At 41.9% G+C, this 23,493-nt stretch overlaps 2 protein-coding genes across 7 annotated transcripts; both read right to left on the bottom strand.

Moving 5' to 3' along the window:
• Positions 1 to 630: 630 nt before the first annotated feature.
• stx3b (syntaxin 3b) lies at positions 631 to 14,252 on the bottom strand. 5 transcript variants are annotated; one of them, XM_077022423.1, is made up of 11 exons: positions 13,732 to 14,252; positions 10,624 to 10,698; positions 10,229 to 10,328; positions 8,464 to 8,538; positions 8,264 to 8,334; positions 8,057 to 8,165; positions 6,303 to 6,376; positions 5,837 to 5,971; positions 4,975 to 5,085; positions 3,695 to 3,810; positions 1,447 to 2,679 (listed from the first exon to the last, which is right to left on the bottom strand). In XM_077022423.1, the coding sequence occupies exons 1-10, from the start codon at positions 13,759 to 13,761 to the stop codon at positions 3,724 to 3,726; spliced, it is 867 nt and encodes a 288-aa protein (XP_076878538.1). In that variant the 5' UTR covers positions 13,762 to 14,252; the 3' UTR covers positions 1,447 to 2,679; positions 3,695 to 3,723. The 5 variants fall into 5 exon arrangements, 4 of the variants coding, with proteins under 4 accessions (XP_076878542.1, XP_076878541.1, XP_076878538.1 ...); XM_077022427.1 differs by lacking the exons at positions 1,447 to 2,679; positions 3,695 to 3,810 and adding an exon at positions 631 to 708; XM_077022426.1 differs by lacking the exons at positions 1,447 to 2,679; positions 3,695 to 3,810; positions 4,975 to 5,085 and adding exons at positions 631 to 708; positions 4,732 to 4,842.
• Positions 14,253 to 16,696: 2,444 nt separating this feature from the next.
• On the bottom strand, positions 16,697 to 19,563 carry ran (RAN, member RAS oncogene family). Of its 2 annotated transcripts, none has more exons than XM_077022432.1 (7): positions 19,473 to 19,563; positions 18,656 to 18,724; positions 18,398 to 18,482; positions 18,023 to 18,148; positions 17,641 to 17,828; positions 17,322 to 17,492; positions 16,697 to 17,102 (listed from the first exon to the last, which is right to left on the bottom strand). In XM_077022432.1, exons 2-7 carry the CDS (start codon positions 18,686 to 18,688, stop codon positions 17,058 to 17,060), a joined length of 648 nt encoding a protein of 215 aa, XP_076878547.1. In that variant the 5' UTR covers positions 18,689 to 18,724; positions 19,473 to 19,563; the 3' UTR covers positions 16,697 to 17,057. The 2 variants fall into 2 exon arrangements, with proteins under 2 accessions (XP_076878547.1, XP_076878548.1); XM_077022433.1 differs by lacking the exon at positions 19,473 to 19,563 and adding an exon at positions 19,401 to 19,418.
• Positions 19,564 to 23,493: the final 3,930 nt, after the last annotated feature.

Raw genomic sequence — 23,493 nt, 5'->3', positions numbered from 1 at the left:
TCAGATTGCATAATTGTGAATACGCTGACCGAGTTGGCTGGTCTTCAGGTTGCATGCTGGGGAGATGTGGGGAGATGTGGGGGCGATGGTGAAGCAGCTGAGAGAAACTAGAAGATATTTCAGAGCAGAACTCCCGTAGGAAGAGACAGTGGGTGATGAAACGGGCTGAATGTGTTCAGCTTCTGGTAGGCTTTCTGGAGCCTGGAAAGGTAAACGATTAAACACATCATGGAGAATGCATGCATGGTCTATGCATCGCGTTGGCTGTGGTACTGAGAAGACCACCTGGAAATTAAAAAGTGAAATCCAAGCCCGTCTGTGTTTTCCAAATTGCAATCTATTTGCAAACTATTCTATTAGCTGAGTGTAAAGTCAGAACCAGTTATCCAGCCCCGCCCACCTACCTACCTACCCAACCTCCCACCCCGCCCCCTTCTCCCTCCCCCATCCCCCTCCCCGGCCACTCTGATTCATTTAGTTGACGGACCACTAGATTACAGTAAAGAAAAACATTAAATGTTTTTTGGAATAAATTATCCTATAAAAATGGGCCGATATGAAGGAACATTCACATTAACATGTTAAATACAAATATACAAAAGAACATGACTTCTTTTTATAAACACACCTTTATGAGAAGAAGCTGTATAAATAGGAAAAGACAACTATCCCCAGAACGACACAACACAACATGATCATCATTTTTTTCTATAGACAGAGAGAGAAACAGGTTAAAATCATGAAATAAGAGAGAGCTGGTGAAGAGAAATGATATAGATACAAACATTCAAAAGCAATGAACACAATGTGGAAAAACAGCATGTGATATTTTAATATTCTTCTTAAAATTTTCTATTTCTAAAATGTGATTTTAAGCCACAGTAATATTTAAATGTATCACTGTGTTCTGTAAATGAGGCAAAGGGAAAACAAAGGAGCATAAAATGTGTTAGGTGAAGGGAGAGTGTGTGTGTGTGTGTGTGTGTGCAAGAGAAAGAGAAAGAGAGAGAGAGAGAGAGAGAGAGAGAGAGAATAAGAGATGGAAAGATATCACGGCTAAACACATTAGGTTAGATTTTAGAAATCTACATGACAGGATGGGCCACTTTACTATAGGAGATCTATGATATCCCACTGGGAACAGGGTATGTTGGTCTATCGATCATTTTAATATTATTTAGGTTGTCTAATTATCTCACTGTGTAAACGAAAGTCTAGTGTATCTCTCACACTCACCAGTCTCAGTCCTAATGCTCATTGTTCCTTTATCATAATCAGTCACTCAAAATAGGTTAAAATGTTAAACTTTTTTCACTTCTCGCTTTAAGACCATGTGTTTTGTAGGTCTCCTACCTTTCTGGTGATGCACATTGGGAATTAAAGGTTTAGAGGTCATCTCCCCCCCAGCCCTACACACATTCTTTCACTCATTTATTTACTCTCCAGTACTTAAAAATACAATTTATTTTATTCATGAAATTATATATTAGGTGTCCACAGATAGAATTAAAGATTTAGACACAAAACATTTCATTCAAAACAATGTAAATCGTTTATCTTAGTAGGTGTTCCAGCTTGAGTATGACCTAATCATTATTAACTGGGCAAACAACATCATTATTTTTATAATTATTAGCCAATGTTAAAAGGACCGAAACATTGAGACACTGTGAACAAGTTTAACACAAACCGTCAGGTCACTAATCATATTGCAATATAAGGTCTTAATTAAAACATGGAAACTGATTCATTACTGGTTAATGGAGCGGTCTGATTCCATACATTTTGGTGTTGACTCAGATTCCAAGGGTTGGGTATTAATCACAGTCAATTTCAAAAGTTCATTCCACATGTTCTACTTTGTTTTCTGCCTTCTCCAAAGTACAACACTGACAGACTACTGATGATTGTGGTGTGGACGGAGGTATTTGTCACACAGGGATGGTGGATTCAAATCGGCCTCTTACAGGTTGGCACCGAGAGCATTCTGGGGCAGGAGGGCAGGGAGGAGCCATGTGAAATGGTAACTACATATGAAATGAAAGGTGTTCATTTTTTTTTGTATTTGATGTCTTTGAAGGGATTTGATGTCTCTTGATAATGAGAAGGGAAGGACTGTTTAAATAGAAAAATAAATTAAAGAAAGCAGTACAAGACCACTTGTACATTTCAAAGTTTAAGGATAAAGTCTTTGGCGTTGGCTGGTTTTACAGCACTATAAAAAAATACACTATAAAAAATGTAAAATGTTGAGGTCATTTTTATGTTCCTCCCCATATTTGAATAAAATCCTTCTTTTGCAAGTTTTGATCCATTTTTGCAAAAACAAATTCCCTTCATGATATGCCCAGCAAAATTCTTTATTCCACTTTAAGCAGCCACTGGACTTGCTGTCCACAAGACATGGAGAGAAAGGGGCGGATTCGCAGACGGGAAGTGGAGTAGTTTGTCTTCGGTCTCACCTCTCGACTTTTAGCAGGGGTTGAAAACACATGGACAGCATCTTTAAAAGGGGCGGGGGGCACACACAGCCAAAGAGTGTAGACCAGACGTAGACCAGCCAAAGGGTGTGTGTGTGTGGAGACACGTAGGGACATGGTCTCAGAGTGTTTGTGTGAGGATGATGATAATTATGATGACCACAACCACAAGACACACCACACCCAGTATGATAATTTTCTACATGGGAGGAAAGGGGCAGAGAACAAGGCACAGTCAGTATCCATAACAACATAACTGGTCTAATAAACAGATAAGTACAAAAGGCAACCCATCAGAACCATAGAAGAGGAGAGAATTATACACTGAATATAGTTCATACTAGGCATAAACTAGTCTTGGGCAATATCAGACTTTAACATCAAACTTTTCTATCATCAGAAGTAACATATTCTCTAATAACTAACTTGATTATAATAGCTTTTTCTTCAAAGCCAGTAGTGCCTTAACTAAGCCCTGATAATATTGCCTTTATGAAGAATCCTCAACAATCATATCAACGTCCATGTACTACAGGCATGTGAGCTTGCAGACAAGCAGGTGACAGAAGCCATGTTTTATATTTGAGCTATAAATGTGACAGTTCACATTTATAGCATTTGGAAAACAACGTCCACAGAGACATATGAGAATTCCAGTAAGTGTACTTGATGCTGTTAGCACCACTCGTGTAGATGAACTACAGGAACTATTATAGCACACTAGAAATTATGCACCTTATATTAGTACCTACAACTGACAGTTCTAATCCCTAATGTTATGATTAATATCACAAATCAATAATATCAAATATTGCTCCAAGACTAGAATAGACCTCCCCCCCAAAGTCCAAGAATGAATCCTAGAAACTCCACCTGAAACCCAACTTCACCTAAAGCATGACTCACAAATGACCTGCCACCACAAATATGAACACACCCTTCCTCCATACGTAATCACCTCATCCCATTTTCAACAAATACACACATGTACGCGGACACACACAACATCCCTTTCTCAACACGTACACGCACAGACGCACAAAACATCCCTTTCTCAACACGTACACGCACTTCCCTTTTTCAGCACACACACACACACACACACACACACACACACACACACACACACACACACACACACACACACACCATCCCTTTAATCCCTTTATCAACACACTCAGACATAGACCAGAGGTTTTCCAACATTTACTCACCAGAGAGGTGATACGTGACTTTTGCTTTTTTACTTTTTTAGTCCTAAAGACAAACCTAATATCAAAGCAATTATGGCAAGAATCACCAACACTATACACACGATAATCACCACTTTCTGTGAAAACAAACATACATGCACACGCACACACACACACACACACACACAAAATGATTAGTTTTAGATCACAAATCAAAACTGCTGATCACTGCAACTTGTGTGTATTAACAAACATTCATACATCTAGCAGTTCAACCAATACCATTCAATCAACTGAACCCACACTATAGCACTCCATCACACACATAATTCAACCAAAATAAAGTAGGAAATACCTGGAAAAAAACTTAATAATAAAAAAATCTTAATTATTTTTTTATGGAATTAATTAATTATTAATAATTTTCATTAAAATTTCATTAAAATTTTCATTTTTTAAGCTTAGCAAAAACCATCAAAAGGGAGAAAAGTCAGAAAGTGTGTCCTATAAAAATCCCAAAACACTTTTGACATAAAGCGCTGTTGCACACTTGCCCCACCAGAGGGCATGTTTCTCACACTGAACTACAGCAGGAACTGTGTAATGCAGCGGTGTAGAGAATTTCTATGGTAACGGGCCTAGAAGGGTTTTAGCAGGTTTCTGTTGCCCTCAACAAAACGAGTGGGTGGTGGAATAGACAATGCTGAGATACGTCAGCAACATAAACACAAACTCATTTAACAGCATTGCTTGTTAACTAATAGTCATTTTACATGATACATAGTTAAAATCACATTAGTGACTTGCTGTCAATCAAAAGGCATAATAATGTATTTGTTTGTGTGTGTGCATGCATGAGAGAGATAGAAAGAGAGATAGAATGAGAGAGAGAAAGTGTGTGTGCACGTGTGTGTGTGTGTGTGTGTGTGTGTGTGTGTGTGAGAGAGAGAGAGAGAGGGGAAATATATATAGAGGTGGCATGAGGAGGGAAGTTTTGTGGACAGGTCTGGGCGGACAGGGCGGGACAAAGGGGCGAGTCAAGTCTCTCAGCCACTCACACGCCACGTCTCCTGCTGAAATTTAGCAGCTTTTTTAGTGTCAGCCACTGCCCTCTCCACAAAGCCCACTGATTGGTCCATGTTGCTCTCGATCCTGTCAATCATGCCACCCTGACATGTGGCACGCCAACGAGGGAGGGACAAAGAGGAACACGAAGAGGGAGTACAGGCGGAGAGTGTTACTCTGTGTGTGTGTGTGTGTGTGTGTGTGTGTGTGTGTGTGTGTGTGTGTGTACTCCATACCTTCCGTGCTTTGCTCTGATACCTGATTGCTTTCTTGGTTTCATCCTTAGCCACTTCAACATGATCCACGGCTTTTGATACATTCACCTCTATATTATCAACTATGTCACCCTGAAATATAGAGAAATATAATTCCAATAAGATATTTTTTCCAAGGTATTCCACCCCATTCCATACATCATTCATACTGACGTCAAACACTAATAACGTGACACACACACACACACACACACACACACACGTGTTGCTCTCAAAAAAGAATGACCAATATATTACATTGCTTTTCTACAATATAACCCCTTACCTCTCAGTTGCTCTCCTTAGACAGCATATAACAAGTAACAATAAAGGCAACTTGATCAGCGCTGTGTTTGCTTGATGATAAACAAATGTTTGCTAATTTGCATGCTAATTACTGAATGTCATCAGTGCAAAACAGAAGCACAGAAAAAGAGAACGTGGCCAAAAGATGAGGTCATGACATGTCAGAGGAAGGACTCCTGGACAGGGGGACTCACAGCGGGATTTTGGTCTTCTGAAATTCCAACCAAAGGGACAGAGTTCAGGAGCAAACAGCCAATCGCATGAAGAAGGTACATCAGGGGGCGGGGATAAAGGACAGGCAGGTTCCCAAACCAGGAACAAGTGTGAAGAGAACAGGAAGGAAGGAAGGAGTGAAGAGAGAAGGAGAAGACAGGAAGACAGAGAGAAGAAATAGATATGAAGTCCATTTATACAGATGGATGAAAAGGATGATTTTCTGAATGACTGTGTGATGGTTTGAGTGATGAACTGAAGGGATGAGAGGTCACAGCGGTGGGGACGGGGGACACGGGGGGACGGGGGACACGGGGGGGTGTACCTGACTCTCCACGAGCATGGCGATGTCTACGAACATGTCGTGCAGTTCTTTTATGCTGCTCTCCAGACGCACTATGTCTTTGTGCCGCGACTCGATCTCATTGAGTGCCTGCCTGGAGATCCCGGAGTCTATGATCTGAAACACACACACGCACACACACACAGCATCACAGCTTTATTCAAAAGTTATAACAAATCACTAATTTTCATTGGTCTGCCCAATTAAATGTGAACATTTTTCTGAAGTGACTCCAGAAAAGCTGCTATAGACAGAAACACTGCAGTGAGACACATCTGGTCATTTGTAATAACACCATGTTTTGTTTTTTTATTAAAAATCTTACCCAAGAGCTCCCTTATCAAATGATGGACAGATCTGGTCCTTTATCTTAACGCACACATGATCAGATGGAAACAAGTAAAGAGAGAACACTTCCGCACACTCACACACACACACACTCATTTACCCCTGCAGTGAAGACTGCTGTATTTCCCGCCTCCAACATCTCCTCCAGCTCCTCATCACTCGTGACCTTCCCAGCTAGGGACAGAGTAATGGGGGTGTTAGGAACAAGTGCTACTGTTTAAGACTTTGAAATATTAAATAAAGACAGTTTAAATCTTCACTGGAAGATTAAAGAGCCCATATCCTACATTTTTCTTTCATATTGTTTTGTAAGTGATTCGTCACTTACAGCATTTATATGTTTTTTTTTTGGGTCATAATTCATTTTCCAACGTCTTGTTATCCCTTATAACAGGCTATTTTTGTTACTGCACCTTTTAGAAGGATATAAGATAAAGAAACTGCTTTGATTGGCTGCTCTGTATTGAGGCCCATTCAAAAAACAGAACTGAAACAAATCTGATAATGGCAATGTAAGTGGGCGGGGCTAAGCTTCTCTTGGCCTAATGTAAATGATTCGTTCACCGGACATCAGTGATTTCAAAATGGGCTCTTCTTGCAGCTTAGATACCATACATGTCTGGTATTGACTAGTGGAGTGAACAGTGTACATTGAAGCTTCAAAAATATTTACATATCACTTCAAAATAATTTATTTTAAGTAAGCATTGTTACGTGTGTATATATATATATATATATATATATATATATATATATATATATATATATATATATATATATATATATATATATATATATATATAAAAAATGTACAGGCTCAAGACCGACACTATAGGGAACACCAGTCTCCTCCCTCCTCCCATTTATGTTCACTTCACAAACCACTTAACTGCTGGCACAGTTTGCACTCACACACTTAGGTTTGAGAGGAACACCACACCTGAAATTCCTTCCCCTTAGCTAGAGCATTCCTGGTGCACTCATCATTCACACTGGCACCTCCTCCCTGTACACCAGGAATGTCCCCAGGCCATGCACCCGGGCCATGCACCCAGAGTTCCCTTCTTAGGGTTTCAGTGCCCACTGAGCTGAAGCTGTGGTCTGTGCTCATAAAACTTGATTTTAGAAACTGAAGGGGTGGTGGTGGTGGGGGGGGGGGGGGGGGGGGGGGGGGGGGGGGGTGGTGGGGGGTGGTGGTGGTGGGGGTAGTGGTGGTGGTGGGGGGGGGGGGGGTAGTGGTGGTGGTGGGGGGGGGTGGTGGTGGGGGGTGGGGTGGTGGTGGGGGGGGGGGGGTAGTGGTGGTGGTGGGGGGGGGTGGTGGTGGGGGGTGGGGTGGTGGTGGGGGGGGGGGGGTAGTGGTGGTGGTGGGGGGGGTGGTGGTGGGGGGTGGGGTGGTGGGGGTTGTGAAGACAGCAAAGGGTGTAGAAAAAAAATGTCTGTTTGACACTCAGACCACAAGTGCAAGGGAGGAGGAAACAGTTAAAGATTGCACAGGAAAAGCAGTTCCACTTAATGAATTACATCTAGAAGTATCCTGTCTAGCTGTACCAAGAACGGACAACACTACAGAGGTAATCAGCAGTGAGGTGCTTGAAACTCAAACAGAACAAACATTAAAAGGTTACGACTGGGAAACACGGTCATATGTAAATTAAGCATGGGCATGTGTGTGTGTGTGTGTGTGTGAGAGAGAGAGAGAGAGAGAGAGACAGACAGAGTGTGTGTGTGTGAGAGAGAGAGAGACAGAGTGTGTGTGTGTGTGTGTGTGTGAGAGAGAGAGAGACAGAGTGAGTGAGTGAGTGAGTGTGTGTGTGAGAGAGACAGAGTGTGTGTGTGTGTGTGTGATGGACTCACTGATCTCTAACTGCCTCTGTATGCGTCCTTTGCTCTTGTCTCTGAAGTCCACCTGAGCTTCATTGTATTTTGTCATCACGTCCACAAACTTCCGAGACAGAACGGCATGCTGGGAGGAAAAAACATGATATTATATCTCTGTGGATATAATAATAATGTGTGTGTGTGTGTGTGTGTGTGTACATGCCACAATATAGATCCCCAAACCTGAGATTTGCGTATCCTAATATCTGCAGACACTCTCTGCTCCTCGTCTGCCTCAAGATTCCGCTCAATGGCTGCACATACGAACACATGAACACACACGTGCACGTTAAAGAAGCATATTTAAAGACACTCAGCCTACGTTTCGCTACATAGTTATCCACAACACAAAACAGAACGCAGATGAAGCATTGCAGACGTACTCTTCAGCTTGTTGCGAGCGTTCTTGGCCATTTTTTTTATGTTGTTAGTAAGAGCCTCCAGGTCATCTTGTGTTTCTGAAAAATGCAATAACAGAATGAAAAGGGGTGAAGCGCCTCAGTGCTGTGGGCTTAATGAACCAAGACACAAAGCACACTAGCTTCAAGACACTCTTGGCTAAGGCTCCACACACACTTGCTGATGTAGTTTAGGGCATAATATAATGTAGTTATCTTTAAACAAACAAACAAAAAAAGTCAACAAACTTCACTGCAATGTTGAATACCGAAATGGCCATCTTGGCCATCTCAGCCATCACTTTTCCTTAGCACATAAAACCTGTTTTATTAAAAAATTGTTATGAAAACAAGTTATGACAACCATACTAATTAATATTCACTATTAACCTAATTTTTTTCATTTGGAAAAAAATTTATTTATCACTGCCATTTATTAAAAGTCATGACTTTTAAGGGCAGTCATGGCCTGGCAGTTAGGGAACTTGTCTTGTGACCAGAGGGTCGTGGGTTTGATTCCCAGACAGGCCATGACTGAGGTGCCCTTGAGCAAGGCACCTAACCCCAACTGGGCACCGGGCTAGGGCTGCCCACCGCTCTGGGTACGTGTGATCCACAGCCACCTAGTAATCACTAGTGTGTGTGTGTGTGTGTTCTGACTGCACAGATGGGTTAAAAGCGGAGGACAAATTTCGATTGGGGTATAAAAATCACAATTGACAAAATATGGCACATTTCATTTTCATTTCATTTCATTTTTAAAAGAATTTTAAGTGTAATTGTTAAATACAATTTAGGACATGTAATTACTAAAAAGATACAATATACAAAAATTGACTCGGCTATTTGACTACATTTATGTTACATTAAGGTTATTAAGGTTCCACTAAGCAGGTACACCATGGCATTTTCCACATGTATTACTCAGATTAATGCACATAGAGAAAGGCAGTCTGAGGGACAGCCGCTGTCGCACATAATCGTGCTGTAAACGGTGTTCACAGTTAAACCCCGCCCTCCGCACCCAAGACCAGCTTCCTATTTGCTGCCTAAATGCATATGCAAAAAAACCAACCAGCTGGCACCTGTAGAAACGTTTCACGATTGGCCGTTACAACTCCTCGATCAATCTTTCAATAGCTGACATCAGGATCTTTGATCCGTTTTCATATTTTCCCTCAGATCGTCCATCTTTACCAGTAACTTTCAGGGTTTAAAGGGACAGTTTAGACTGCTGTACTCTTATTTCAGTGCAGCGATCAAATTTCTCTTCTTTACAGTGCTGTACTCTAGGGCGGCGGATCTGATAGCAGGTGGATGTTGACAGTCAATACTGGAAGGGCAGGCCAGCTGAGGGTGAGCAGGGTAGACTCCTTCCTCGCGTGACAGCTAAAGGTTAGGCTGGCCTAAGCAAATAAGCTGCCGGCTCATTACCCACTTTCTTCTGAATCTTTCTCGTGCTTTGATGTTTTTAACAAAAGTTACACACAGGTGACTTTTATTTTGTTATTTGTTTAAATAAACACACGTAGCCGTTGACACAAACTGGAATGGTACAGCTCTGAACAGGACGTAAACCGAACGCAGTGTCCGATGTAGTTACAGATATCGCCCAAATGAACATACTCCAGAGATCAAACATAGTGAACATTTTGTGATGAGCTGACATTTTTAGATAGCAAACTGGCTTTTAGCTCCTATCACTTGTGTACGTGTATGGAGTGTATCTCCAGATCTTTGTGCGTCTTACTCTGATCAGATGTTGGTGCAGACAGAATAACTGAGTAAAGTTTCTTCACTTCAGCAACATTTGCGTCAATCTTATCGATGCTGCTTCTGATATCCTCAATCTGAAATGAAGAGATACATTTATTCCCGTTAATCTCAACAAAATAGCCTCCAGCACAAGATGCATCGGAATGACCTGTGTCCAGGTGTGTGTGTGTGTGTGTGTGTGTGTGTGTGTGTGTGTGTGTGTGTGTGTATGTGCGCGCACAGTGTAATCTTTCTTTCAGGCACCATGCCACAGAGAGTGGGGATTTTGCTTTTAAAATCAAGGCATGAAAAGAAAAAACATATTTTAGTGTATAGAAAGGATTTTTACATTCAAAATACACTGCTTTCAAGCAGACAACAGTGTGTTACCTGGCCGAAGAACTCGTCCATGAACGCAGCATTATCCACAGCAATCTCGACATCTTGATCATCATGGTCACATGTCTAACAAAATAAACAAGAGGAATAAAGAAGGTTTAAGACGTTGCATTTAGATATACATGCCTAACTTATTGTGATTATTATTCACATGTAATAAATGCATATGCAGCATTCACTAGCGACATGATACAGCATTTCCTGCTCATGACAAACTCTTGAATGGTACAGCTGTCTAAGGAAGGTTAACTGAAGGCACCAACATTCTCCAACACCCCCCCGAGTCGCTAAAATCCCCAAATGAGGGTTTATTGTTTGTTTGTTTCCCATTTTGTGTTATTCTGTCGAAGGGTGATGCTATGACACTGGTAAGCTGCCCTCCTAAAGCCTTTTGTTGCACTCACCCAACCAAACTGGCTCTAGCATTCATGCCTCCAAAGACCTTGATTAACTGGATTAGGTGTATACAACTAGGGATTAAACTGAGCTCTGTAGATTGGTTCTTCCAGAAGGAAGGTGGAGGATGTCTTCATCATGATTCCATCATTATGATGCCTTCATCATGATGCCTCTCTCAGCGTCACGTCACCCCTTGTTTGACCGAACCTTTTACATGAACAATACATGCTGGAAACTGGTAATATGACCTTCCTGGACTTTTTCAGACTTCCTCAACTCGCATGATTAAATCAAAACACTGTTCATTAAATCACATTACCGTTCATATTTGGAACTTGGGTTATTTAGTACATGTCAACTAAATGGGCTTAGAGACATACAAGAAACTCAGTGGTGAGCACTTATTTTTACCACATAAACTGCAAATCACAAGTGGTGGAGTACGAAGTCCAAGAGAAACACTAAGTTGCAGCACTTTGTGGCTTGTGTCATTTTTTATCATGTCATCAATTTGGTGGTTCCAGGACCACATTTGACTCCTTCAAGCACACTGCAACAGTTTAAACACACACACACAGACACACACACACACACACACACACACACACACACACAGACATCCATGCGCACACACACACACACACACATCCACGCGCGCGCACACACACACACACACACATCCACGCGCGCGCACACACACACACACACACACACACACACGCGCGCACACACACACACACAGACATCCACGCGCGCACACACACAGACATCCACGCGCGCACACACACAGACATCCACGCGCGCACACACACAGACATCCACGCGCGCACACACACAGACATCCACGCGCGCACACACACAGACATCCACGCGCACACACACACACACAGACATCCACGCGCACACACACACACACAGACATCCACGCGCACACACACACACACAGACATCCACGCGCGCACACACACACTCACAGACATCCACACACACTCACAGACATCCACACACACTCACAGACATCCACACACACTCACAGACATCCACACACACTCACAGACATCCACACACACTCACAGACATCCACACACACTCACAGACATCCACACACACACACTCTACTAATATGATCTGACTGAATGCTGCAAGTCAATTGTTAGGTTAGGTCTACAAGCCAATGAGAACTAAAATTACAGAAAATGATAAATACATTATCTTAATCTCTAGTAAGTAGCACTACTAGTAAGTAGTAAACTATCTCCATATCGAGCCTTACAACCTCAGGAAAAGATTAGAATATGAAAAAAACTATTCAACAAAAGGAAGACCATGGTTTCTTTTGCTGAACAGTGTCAGAAAACTGGGAACAGAATAGGCAAATAAGCTTGTGTGAAGGTCAAATAGACACACAGGCTCACACAGTGGAAAAGCTGAGGCAGAGAGATAAGACTACACAAGACTTCCTGAGGTGTCTAAGAATGTATGTGAGACAAGCAGGGGGGAGAGAGAGAGAGAGAGAGAGAGAGAGAGAGAGAGATTCTGCTGTAGCTTTGCACAAGTCTTTTCCTCGCATGTAACAAAAACAACAAAAGGTATACAATGGTGTGTATAATAGTGAGGTTTATGCATGAGTTATTAAAAATAAGAATGTGTTGTGCGAGTTGCATTGTTTGTATCAGGGAGAAACACGATAAGGTTAAGTTTACTTAGATAAAGAGATAAAGCATATTTGTTTGAAGAGTTTACTTAAAAGTAAATATGCTTTTAAAGTGTGTGTGTGTGTATGTATGTGTGTGTGTGTGTGTACCCACAAACATTAATACAAATAGCACAGCCACATTAGCAAGTTAGAATGATGGGGTACATATACAAATATAAAAACAGAGACCAATACATAGAAATCCATAATAATTCAAACATATACATACATACATCCACACACATATACAGACACACACCCACACCAACACAAACACTAACTTTTCAGTCATGGATTTTTGCCAGGAGACTCAAGGTAACAAAGGCAATAAGGGAAATGTTTGACTGACAGAGAACCGTCACCACAGCAACAAATCCTGCTTCGCCTTCTACGATTTCTGTCTTTCTCTCAACCGGTGTGTGTGTTTCTGTGAGTATGTTCTGACCGGAGTTGTATCTCCAAGCGTTATACATCCATGCCGTCATTAAATCATCACAACCTATGCGCCTTCCTCTAACATATTGTGTGTCTCCCCCCCCCCCTCCTCCTCCGTCAGCTGACCACATCATCTGGTTGCTCGTTCAGTTATCTAGGCCATTTTTTCACTGACTCTACCCATCAAGCATAACATACGGAGAAAAAAAACTCTGTATTTTAGATCTTCTTGTATAAACCCGGCTGCCTGACACATTTGCCATCATTTTAGATACTTACTTTTGGGTATAACGGTTAGTTATTATAGATTTATACCAAATTTATTCAACTTTGACACCGGACTTGTGAGATAATGGCTTCTGTTTTTCAAGCAAGTGACAGGCTTTTTAAAGTTATTTGAATGGGATATACTACTATATATAGTATAATACTACTACAACATTACACAACTAACCCAATATAGTGTAACTATTCACGAACACTAATTACGGTCGATATAAAGACTCATAAAACGTCCATTGTGAGTGGAAAAGTAAAATATCTCTACGTAATCTAACCACCCCACTCACCGCCTTCAATTGCTCCAATCGGTCCTTCATCGCTGTTGCGGTCACTTTCACAACCTACGACCTATTAAAAATAGATTTAAATCAATTAAAGACGGAGACGTGGGTCTCTCGGCGAAGTTTAGGGCCAGCAGCTGCGAAACGGATCTCGACGCAGAAAGTTTAGACCCGTTCTCCTTCCTCCTCACACTCGCGTCTTACTGCTGGACGTCCAGTTATTCCACGAACGGTCCATAAAATATGGCTGTTCTGCTAAAAGCTAGTCGTTTTTCCTCTAAATCTATCCGCTCAGAGGATTAAGACAACAGTTGTGTACGCTTAATCTCTCTCTCTCTCTCTCTCTCTCTCTCTCCCTCCCTCCCTGTGTAATCAGTCTAAAACGCAAAGTGCGCGTGCTTCTCGCATGCTCGTTCACACCTATGCAAACCTCCTTGTGAGCGCGGACGCGCCTCGCTGTGGACACACCTGTGCGTGTGTACTAACGGGGCGCGCTCACGTGACACGCCTCGCCGTGCTCGTCTACCTGTGCGTGTACTAACGGGGCGCGCTCACGTGACACGTCTTAAAGGGGACGTGCTCGCAGGTTGCTCACCTGACAGGTAGCTGTAGGTGAAGTGTGTCTGACGTTGTTTAGACGAAGCTGTTGTCATCTGTGGGCGGATTATGTTGGATGATTTGATGTGGATCATTTCAGTTCTATTTCAGTCTCCCAACACACACAATGAACCGAGCGTAGATTAAGTGTACTCTAAGTGGCGGATCAATGTTTATAGGCCACTACGACAGCTATATACCACGAGGCCTGGCATTCATTAACCCACCCATGAACAAACCATACACCCGCCCAGCTCCTAAACGAACAAGGAAAGAAGTGCACACAAATATCACTCTTTACAATTGTATAAGGGTCATTACTAAAGAGAAGCACACATCATATTAACCTCTGTCATTGTCGTTGAAAGAGAGCAAAAATGTCATTTTATTTGTTTTGTTTTAAAATGTTATTTTTATTGAGGAAGAGTATCATACACAATTACAGCAAAGACAGTGAACAAAGTCACATACAAAGATAGTGCACACAGTTCCTCCTTTTTTTAAAATTGACATACTAATAAACAGTTCATTGGTCTCATTGGTTTCATTGGTCGTGGTCAGAAGTGAGAGTTCCATTTTCCTCGGAAGGATTTTGCGCCCCCTTGTGGCGATATCTTTCAAATTATTTCCCCATTTTCTATTTTTATTGCCATGAATAACGTCGCACGGGGGATTATCTTAAAGGTATTGTCTTTAGCTTCTGCAATCTGTAATTCCTGAGGTAGCCATGCTAGTATTTCCCTAGAACACAACACAGTCATTCGCTATTAAAGAGCCCACCCTGATTCAAAAGTGGCCGTGCATCGTTGTGGTCCTCCGGGGAACAGGACTAAGATGCTTCTTCAGGTTTTGAGCTACCAGAAATATTTGGAACAAAGGGTGAAATAAGTAAAGTTGCGTTATAACGACAACTACTAGTGTTTAGCAATTTCAAACTCCTTTCCTCAAAAACGAGAAACGCTCGTCAGCCAGGTTACATAGCAGAGAAGCCAGTCCAATTTAGTGCGAATTTAATTCCCTTAACCTACTGTCGTCTTGGTGAAGAATTAAATATGTAATATTTAAAAAATTTAACACATGACATGAATGGGGAAATTAAATTTTACAGCTTAACTCTTTCAGGCAAAGTTAGTTGTATAGCTGTTTTCATAAACAAGGAATTCATTGACCATTTACATACTCATACTCAGATTCATATGGGTAAGGTTACTACCAAAAGAGAAAAGGTAATTAAGAAAAAGCAATTATGTAAAATAGAAATGAAAAAGTGTAAATATAGATGCATTGTTATAAGTTAAATAGAAGCGAAGTAAAATGTCAAATAAATAAAATAATCAAAGAACATAAAAAAACAGGTCTTTGGAAAAGCTGTGCAATACAGTAGCTTGAATCTGAAAAGCACAGCATATAAAATACGTTTCCTGTCTGTTTTTCGAAATGTGCACATCTCACAGCTTTAGGTTCGCTCCAACTGACGACAGCGTAATGCCTGAAGGCTGCCTCACCACGTTTCTCTCATTCTAACGACTATTAATGGGTCACACTCTACCTGAAGTGTCTAAGAGGTCTCCCATTTTCTCTTAACGGTAATGCATACAGGAATAGCATTTTAAAATCCAGTTCGAAACTGGGACCCATGTAAGTTCTGGAGTAGCAGAAGCGTTCTCCACACGTTGTAGCTGTTTGATGGAGTTTTGAGATAATAGATAAGAAAGGCGGCCATTGCAGCATTCAAGCATGCTGGAGATAAATGCATGAAAACTTGATCTATAACTCCAGTACTCTGTCTCTGAATTTTGCTATTTCAATGTGAAAAGTTGACTTTGTACTGAATACGCCACTGCATTTTGTTCAGTACAAGCTCCATGTAGCTAAAAGTATTTTCAAACCAGGCACTGGATCACTATGGACAGTCACTCAAAAGACAAGATCAACCTCGAGGTTATTCATAACCTAACGTCTGAAAACCATGTCAAGATCTTAAAAGGTATCTTTGAAGAGCTTTAATATTCACTCCATCTTAAGAACCTTGGGTTTGCTGTGCTTTTAGGACACCCAGGCACATATGGTTACCCAGGTGGGAAAATAAACTGCCTGGCTAGTACCAAAGCCATTACTACCTTCAAATGCATCCGCAAGACCCACCAAAACATACCTGAGCAATACATCCAATTTCTCAATCATCAAAATGCCTGGCCACTACTTACCTGTACAAATATCAAAGGCCTATTAAAATATTCCCATTTAAAGTAGATTAGTGTTTTCCATGATGGAACAAATACTTCTGAAACTCTCCAGTCATCTGCTCAAAGCTTTGACTTTTACAGCTGATAAATGTGCAGAGCGTGTTGCAAAAAGAGCCCAAGAAACATGCTGTATTGAGAATGTTTTTATTCAAAGTTGCGCTCTAAGTGCTTAGCGCCATACAGAGATTAAGCACTGGGACACTCAGTAAACTGCTCTTACGCCTTCGAGTGTGTGTCTGCATGTGTGGATGTGTCCTAGATTAAGTCTGCACAGTGGCGTTAGGGTTAGCATGTCTACGCTGAAATCCAAGAACCACACGACTTCACTTAATTCAATTTGAAACACAAAAACGGAACAGAGTTGAAAAATAAAAATAATCTGAGCCGGAGAGGGGGGGTTTTACAGTAAAAGGGGATGGGTGCGTCAAACTCCTGTTGGTAGGGAAAACCAGGCAACAAAGCCACGAGGAAAAGTCAGAGGGAAACAGGTTAAAGGTCGTCATCCTCATCTGGCAGAGCCGTTTCTGACGCCACCTAAGGGTCGAAGGGAGAAACGGCATTAAAACCTTGATAAATACAGCCATTTAAGAGGGGGTTTACACAGCGGAAGCTTAGATGAATCTATTCCAGCTGGACACAGCAAGGCTTACTTTCAGAACCCCTCCCCCACCCCCCCTAAAAAGCATTGTGATGCACAAAAGGAGGCGTGGCCATTGAAACAGCCAGGACAAATAGGTCTCGACATGGACGTACTTTCAGGTCGTGCTCATACTGTGCGGCAAGTGATGGGTCCATTGCAATTTCAGGCGGGGCAAGGGCGGGCATCTCCACAAACTCCAGGTTGGGGTCACCGATCAGCTTCCGTGCAAGCCACAGGAAGGGCTTCTCGAAGTTATAATTACTCTTGGCAGAGATGTCGTAGTACTGTAAGGACAATAAAGATGGGTGGTGAAGTGTAGGTAAAAACATACCACGGAAGGTTCCAGAGACTGTCAACCCGACAACAATGTGCTGTCTGTGGGATACAAGTTTAGGGTCCTAGGGATAAGAGGGTAGTGGACATGTCCTCTACCTGTAGGTTCTTCTTGCGGTGAAACACAATGCTCTTGGCTTTAACCTTCCTGTCCTTGATGTCCACTTTGTTGCCGCACAGCACTATGGGAATGTTCTCGCACACACGCACCAGATCACGATGCCAGTTAGGCACGTTCTTATAGGTCACTCGAGAGGTCACGTCAAACATGATGATCGCACACTGAGCTGGAGAGGTAAGCAGGAAGACCAGATTAATATATACATTTTAGTCCATCAACTCAACAGTGGCTATGCACATCCAATAGCAAAAAGGTACAGAACAAAAGCACATTCAACGAAACAAAGTTGGCCCTAAAATAGCGAACAGCATGTGCCGTCAATGACACGTGCACTCGGTGAGCAAGAAAACGGAAGCGGACCTTGGATGTAGTATCCGTCTCTGAGCCCTCCAAACTTCTCCTGTCCAGCTGTGTCCCACACATTGTATTTGATGGCGCCTCTGTTAGTGTGGAAGACCAACGGGTGAACTTCAACCCCAAGTGTGGCTGTAGGGAAAGACATACTTTGAGATCTACAAGATTGTTTTACTCTGACAAGTACTTCAGCATCAGATAAGTTACACCAGTCAGCCCCAGTTTGACCCAAAGCCCCTATTGCATATATTGGGGTATCTGATCCACACCATCACACATTCTTGACAAATATTCTTCAAAACCAATTGCAAAGACTCATGTAATTAAATCTTTAATGCATTTTTAACCTTTGGTTTTCATTTTATAGATATGGAAACTTACCAACATATTTCTTCTCAAACTCCCCCGTCAAATGTCTTTTCACAAAGGTAGTTTTCCCTGTGCCTCCATCTCCTACTAGAACCAACTGTAGTGGCGTGAGGAGACACGGTTACACAACACGCCTAAGGTGAACCCTGCATTTATTTATTTATTTTTAAGTCTAGCAATACAACTAATAACATTTAGCTTTTTTAAAATGAACCGTATCGTTTCTTCACGAAAAAGGTGTGAAACGGGGGAAAAGTTTTGTAGGCTCACCTTAAACTGAACCTGTGGGTCGTTCTCTGCCATCGCTGGACGTGTATGTGTTCCTGACGCAGCGCGACTCTGTTGGGGAGATGGCGGGTTAGTTAGGGGAGCGCAGACAAAAGGCCTCAACCCCACACACACAGCATCGCGACACCGTCAAATAACCACCACCGACGGGCCTACGAGCGGAGCAAACCACTAACCAGCTGGCTAGCCCGTTATTATCAACGACCCGAGTCACGAGTGCGGCGTTAACGCGGCGTTCAGCCGACAAACGTGTCGGTATAAGCGGGAAAAAAAAGAGTCGGGACATCACAGCTGAAATGGATGTAGCCACCTAGCGTGCTAGCGTGAATTAGCGGAGGTGTTAGCCGTTAGCAGTTAGCCGTGCGGCGGCTGTGCGCCATGTCGCGGTGCCGCACTTTTCTAGTCTGGACTGGAACAAAAAAAAAACCATCCGTTCAGCACTCAAATCTCGTCCCTGGCCAAACTGGGTTCTACCGACACCGACCGGTATCGGCGGAACATCCACAACTAACGCGTGTTCGGATAAAAGCGGTACGAGTGGCGAAGCAGAGAGAAGAAACGATGAACGCTTCCCGCTTGTAGCAACATGCTAGTTAGCTTAGCCTGCCTAGCCACACACGATGCTAACACCCTAGCATTTATACTGTCCGGTCATTCAGAAAGGATATTAACGCAACTATAAACACACAGGAGCACAAATTAATCAACCAAGGCCAACATAAGCTACCCGTCGAGGTTTCGATGTGATATAGATCAGGATCAAAGTTCAGCTTTTTCCCTAAAACATCTGTAGTCTTACATCAGCACTTGTGTTCCGCACACACCGGCGTAGAAGTGATACAAGAAAAGAGCAAATGGCAGCGCCCGCGCGGGCTTCAGCGTGGGTCACATAAACGCTTCCGCCCACACCACGTGACCGCCAGTGCCCGCGTTCGGAACAACTTCAGACCAGTCACGGCAGTTCTTTTAGATGAACTGAATCATTAGAATCGGTTCACTAAAAAGATCCGTTCACCGAATCGTTCAGTGCTTGGCGGGACTCAGACCCACGTAACTGATACACGGCTGAACGGTTAATGTTTCAGTTTAGTTCACGGCCTCAGGGACCAGGAGATGAGAGTGTTGTAAAAAATAAAAAAATATGCAACTAAATTTTAGGTTCATTATAGGAAATATAAATGATATTACAAATACAGTAATCCCGTGTTTATCGCGTTCTGGATATTCAATGACCGAAAATCCAAGAGGTAGAAACGGTATATTTATTTAAGTATGTATACACTATATTTAGGCTTTATAAACCCTCCCCACACCTTTATGTTACATGAACCTTTCCCATTCACTTAAAAACCATTCCCACACTGTTCTGTGCATGTGTGCTTGTCCAGCGAGCAAGTCGTGTTGTTTACAATCTCATGTAGTAAATATGCACTATTTACTGTAATTCGTACTATTTTATTATTTATAACATTCCTTTATTGTTAGAATTAATACTTATAATATATTATTAGTTTTGGGATACATACATTTTGGGATTTTGTCATGTAAAAAATCACAAAATATATATATTTTCCGCCGATCCAAATCCGCAGACAACCAGCGAAAAAGCGAAGACCCGCGAATTATTTTTCCACATTAATATCTGTCGCGGGATCTGTCGTGGGATCACTGAAACATAATACAAAAAATAAGTATGAACTAACCTTTGAGTGCAAAATAAATATTAAATTAAGAGCAAAATTTAGATAAAAACTGTACATTCAGAAGAAAATATCAACTTAAATGTGCAATCAAAAAGAAAATGTGAGTGCGTGGCAGCGCAAACATGAATCACGTCCCAACAGTTCTCTGGGTGGCAGCGCGAATGTGAATCACAGTGACTGTACGTTCAGTGAACGAATCAGAGTCTGAACGAGAGCCCTCATTTCAGTGTATGAATCACTGAGCATGCGCAGTTCCCTCGCAACGAGATTGATTCACAGACCACACTGCAGTTCAACTGCCGGCCTGCACGGTCGCTGCTGAGCTCAACTACTGAACTGAAAAAGGAACGAATCAGCTGAGGAAGTGATTCGATTCAGTACGTTCACTCAAGTGATTCGTTCATTCGAACGAATCGGTCGCGAACGACACAACACTACTTCATACATCCTGAAGGTTTAATAGCACGAATAAATGTTTTTTTCTTGGGCATGACGAGGAAAGACATAGATGGGAGAAATTGCACTGCACAGCTTCTCGCTGAAATCAGAGGATGAAGGTCCTGAATATAGGGTGAACATACAATGAAGGTAATTTAAAAACCAGGACATTTCCTCACTTAAAAAAAACCGGGACAGGACGTGAAATACGGACATGTCCCGGAAATACGGGCGTTTAGTCACCCTACCTGAATAGGAAAGAAAAATACACGGATGGATGTACACATGGACAAAAGAACTGACTATGGGGCAGCTTTGTGTGTGTGTGTGTGTGGGTGTGTGTGTGTGTGTGTGTGTGTGTGTGTGTGTGTGTGTGTGTGTGTGTGTGTGTGGCAGAAACCACAGTAAATACATTTCCTGCTACCCTCACCATGGCTCTGCAGTTGTGATGGGCTGCAGGACTCACACACACACACAACCACACACACACACACACACACACACACACACACAACACACACACACACACACACACACACACACACACACACACACACACACACACACACACACACACAAACATAGAATGCTGAGGTCTCACATAGTTTGCATATCTGTGTACCTGTAGTGTATCTTCACTATGGAAATGAGAGGACAGGTGCTCTCTCTCTAATGAGAAGAGTATAGTAGCTGCTCTCAGAAACATATCAAGCTCAGTTTCCTGCTCCATCAACAGTAGTCATGTGTTCATCAATATCAGAAAAAGTAACCATGACAATACAACAACATTTGATTCAGCTGTCCACCATATTCTTCAGCAAACAGCATTACAGACACCAACATACACACCCACCCTCCACAGATAAATAAACTTATCTGGGTTTACAGTGTGGGTCACACAGTCTGTTAGATCTGTTAGATTATATACATATGCAGGACCTGGCATTCACATATTCTTGACAGATGGATGGATATATAATACATAGTAGTGTTTCACTCTGTGTTAATGTGAGTGTATGTTTACTACCGCCTCCACTTTAGCATTCATGGCCAGTGATCTGCTATAGAAATTTGAGGTTATTTGCTTCCTGTCGTAGTCATCACGCGTGTTCATGAGAATTGTGAATTAACATTTAAATTCCCCTAAAAATGTATTCTGCCGAAATTGCATGGAAATGTCATACCCTATATTATAAAGTGCAGTCTACCAGTAAAAAAGTATACACATAGTCTACATGTTTTCAGAGATCTACGAGATGTCAACAACTTCAACAGCTGATAAAGCCAAGGATTAGGAAATAAGTGATAGGAATTGTCTGGTTTGATATAACATCCATGAAGCCCACAAAGGGATAAAAAATAAAAACAAAGGGTCTGTTTTGAGCAAATTATTGACCTTTGATATGAATGCCTGAAGTGTACTTTTAAATGTCAGGCCTACTTAACAGGCCTGAGGCACTAAAGGCCCAAAAGAAACTGTAATGGCAAAATTATGCTAATCATAGAACTAAATAATATGCTGATATTAGCTTTGTGTGTACGTGTGTTTGTGTGGTATGTTTCATGTAAGCACTTTTCAATCAGTTCTTGTCTTTGGCTGACATTACAATGATGAAATGAAGCATTTTAATTAATTCAAATGTTAATTTAAGAATGCAATTACAAAGCTTTTCAGATCATAGATCTGAATCATACACGACCCATTACTTGTCTATATTGTGCATATTACCTTTGGTTTACTTGGCTAATGTTTTTGATAGGATTTTTTTGTAACAAGGAACATATTTGTTAAATTTGCATTTCCTGAAGGAAATACATGAGTGCTAAAACTTTGCAGTTAATGATGGTTTATGTGTGAGCCTGAGGTAGACAGAGAGGCCATGTTGAGTGAAGCCACAGAGGTATGAGGGGAGCGCGTGAGTGGGGCTGAGTGAATGGCCGCGTGCCTGATGTTTGTCTCTCGCTCTCTATACCGGTGTGTATGTTAAATATTGCACTGTAGTGCCATCTGGTGACCGAATTGGCGTAAACGTGCCAGTTGTGATCAGGATGTTAGTGTGAATATCATGTGTGAGTCATGATGTGTCCTGATATAACTTGACCCTATCTATGATGGTCCATATAAAGTTTTGGCGTGATGTGACCAATGGTTAATGAGAAAAAAATTTCTATGTTTTAACTTTCCCCCCTTATTGACTTTTGATTAATAAAGTTATCTATCTATCTATCTATCTATCTATCTATCTATCTATCTATCTATCTATCTATCTATCTATCTATCTATCTATCTATCTATCTATCTATCTATCTATCTATCTATCTTAAAGCCCCTTATTGAACAAAGTTGGTCAGAGTTGACATGTGATCTCGAAGTCATGTGATCTATCAGCCTATGACGTTTTATGAAGATTAATGAGATATAGCTGTTGACGTACATTAGGCTCCGCCTCAGAGCTTTTGATTGACATGTGGCCAGACTACAGGTCACGATGATGTAGTTATTGATAGAGATTCTTGTGAACAGCGTGACATCAAGTTTGTGGTGATCAGATGACGTCCAAGAGGCGTAGAAGTGGAGTTTCGTTTCTAGGACGTGCGATGTGGGAGACACAGGCCTAAACGTAACGTAAATGCTGCGCTAAAGCGCCACCATCAGGCCAGTCTGGGTGTGGCTGAGTC

This window comes from Brachyhypopomus gauderio, chromosome 11, assembly GCF_052324685.1.
Source record: "Brachyhypopomus gauderio isolate BG-103 chromosome 11, BGAUD_0.2, whole genome shotgun sequence".
In the NCBI taxonomy this organism is placed as follows: Eukaryota; Metazoa; Chordata; class Actinopteri; order Gymnotiformes; family Hypopomidae; genus Brachyhypopomus; species Brachyhypopomus gauderio.
This window is presented reverse-complemented; position numbering and strand designations above follow the sequence as displayed.